Genomic DNA, 2,500 nt, shown 5'->3' on the forward strand with positions numbered 1-2,500 from the left:
TGCCCGTGTGAAGAGAATTTGAGGATAGGGATGAAGATTACTTGAAAATTCCAGAGATCGAGTATCAAGAGAAGAATCTCTGATAATCTATAAAACATGAATTTGCTTGAAGCAGCAGTATCTCCACTCTTGAGCTGTACTACAGAGAGTGACTGGTCTTCATGCATTGAACGCCAGAGACCCCTGGGTGATGGTCATTTAGTCGTCTTGACACGACCAAGTTGTGCGCACTCCATGAACAGTCATGCTTGATGCGGTAAGTCATTGATATATTCTTTCGAGAGCTGAAAGTTGCTTCATAAATGAAACTAATATTCACATTCACCAAATCTTTGGAAAATCGACGGCAAGGCAGTGAACTCTCAACTTACTGATTTCCCAGTAATTTTGAGTAAGAATCCTATAATGAAATCGTCCCCCGCGAGGAGGTAGTGCCTTCAGTGCACCTCATGCGGTGAAGGGACGCTGCAAAGAACCTTAAGTACACTTAAGGTTCTTTGCAGCGTCCCTGCGTCCCCTAGCTGCAACCCCTTTCATCCCTCTTACTCTACCTCCGTCATACTGTTTCTTCTCTCTTACTTTCCACCCTCTCCTAACAATTGATTCGTAGTGCAACTGCGAGGATTTTGTTCAGTTACACCTTTAATTAAAGTCTTTTTACTGTCAATTTCCGTTTTAGCGTTGAATTGTCTCATAGGTCCCAGCGCTTGGCCATTGGCCTAGGTTCTATATTCTGTTCTGTTCTATAGTGAAATCTTTGAAAAAGGAACAGTAACCGAAATGAAGACTTTCCCCTATCCTGCTCTGAACTTGAAATTCATGAGGGAGAGACTCACGTCCAGCGCTTTAACCACTTCCCTAACGCTGCGTGTAGTTGTCAAAAGGCTCCGCTCATTGTGCTCCCCGCATCTTTTCCGAATTGGATTTTCATGGGGAATTTCAGTGGGAAAAGAGTTAAGTATACCTTAGTTTTACCAGACCATTGAGCTGATTAACACCTCTCCTAGGGCTGGCCCGAACATTAAATAATCTCAAGGTATCATAGAAGCTTCCATTTCTGTATATACCCAGAGGCGTCACTTGGCTGAGGGTGGGCCATCGTGAAGGTTTATCAGGAGTATTTAAGTCTGTTGACTTTTTTTTCCGGTGAAGGTTATGCTTATCGCAGCTGTTCGAAGGTCAGTTTGTATTTGTTTGTATCGGAAGCCTCCCCATTCTTGAGGAGAGTAACTGTATAATGCAATCAACAAATATTTTTTGTCTTCTACGTCGGTAAATGTGCAGACGCTAATCCCATTCTTCTTTTGGTCAAAACTAATTTGTCTTTGTTCCGTGGAGTGCAATTTTTTGTATGCATTCTTCATTACTGTTACCTTTATGTATATAATCTATTTAATCCTCAGATGAGATTTAATCGAATTGCACTTGGTCAGGTTCCCAGCGTGCCTTGACGGTCAGAAGAGAGAGAGAGAGAGAGATTGTGTTATCGTGCTTTGGAATTCCTAAGTTGGATTAAACATTTAAATTGTCATAACGGGTTACAACTGGCGTCATTCGTCTTATTGAGAGACAAAAAAGGGCAAAAAAAAAATAGTTTAATTTTTTTTATGATCCTCTAAATAATCCTATTGAATTTCGTGTTTTATCACTTTTACGCTCTTTGTTTAATTCCTTTCTCTCTGACGTGGTGTAACAACAAATTCCTTTTGAGATTAGGTACGTGTCCGCGGGTTTTCAGGAGCTATTATTCACGTGATTATGTACTTCGTTGAACAATAGCAAATTCATCTCGGCGTTGGTGACCTTGGCAGTTGTCACGCCAGGCAGTCAATCATTCACTGCAGTGTCATTGGAAAGAACTTGTCAAGGAAGTGTTTCATCTTGTTTTCATTGGTCCTTTTTTTTTTCAAAGGAATTGTAAGTGTCGAGTTTGATATCTGGTTTTTCTTGAATCGGGATCTGTTTTTCTAGCTGTAAAAGAAAACTACTGAGATGGCTATTTGTCTGTCCGTCCGCACTTTTTCTGTCCGCCCTCAGATCTTAAAAACTACTGAGGCTGGAGGGCTGCAAATTGGTATTTTGATCATCCACCCTTCAATCATCAACCATACCAAAATGTAGCCCTCTAGCTTCAGCAGTTTTTATTCTATTTAAGGTTTAAGCCATGATCGTGCGTCTGGCACCACTATAGGTGCCAAGAACACAGGCCACCACCGGGCCGCGACTGAGGTTTTCATACAGCATTATACACTGTACAGAAAACTCGATTGCGCCGAAGCATTTTTTACATGTTTAAAGTTTGATACTAATTTTTCATTTACGTTGAATCTGATTAGGCACTCTTATTTTGTTGATAACTAATAACTTACTGTACACATCTGACATTCATCTATCTGAATTGTTGCTTTCGTGAAAGTTACGAAGAGACAGTGGTACTTGTACCAGTTGACATTATTGCTGTCAAGATTTTGTCATTGGTTTTTGAGATTTTTCTTTTCAA

The 2,500-nt window shown here is 40.4% G+C and overlaps 1 protein-coding gene across 10 annotated transcripts in view; it reads left to right on the top strand.

The window, feature by feature from the left end:
- LOC136838804 (solute carrier family 41 member 1-like) overlaps positions 1 to 2,500 on the top strand; it is a 177,244-nt gene that overhangs the window by 65,417 nt on the left and 109,327 nt on the right. The window contains exon 1 of one of the 10 annotated variants that reach the window (XM_067104384.1): positions 149 to 256. The exons of 8 other annotated variants lie outside the window; for them this stretch is intronic. In XM_067104384.1, the coding sequence (XP_066960485.1) occupies positions 252 to 256 (5 nt within the window). In that variant the 5' untranslated portion in view covers positions 149 to 251. Of the gene's footprint in view, positions 1 to 148; positions 257 to 2,500 lie in introns of those variants that run through there. One more of the 10 variants, XM_067104383.1, reaches the window with a different exon arrangement.

The sequence above is a fragment of the Macrobrachium rosenbergii genome, chromosome 5 (assembly GCF_040412425.1).
Source record: "Macrobrachium rosenbergii isolate ZJJX-2024 chromosome 5, ASM4041242v1, whole genome shotgun sequence".
NCBI classification, from domain to species: Eukaryota; Metazoa; Arthropoda; class Malacostraca; order Decapoda; family Palaemonidae; genus Macrobrachium; species Macrobrachium rosenbergii.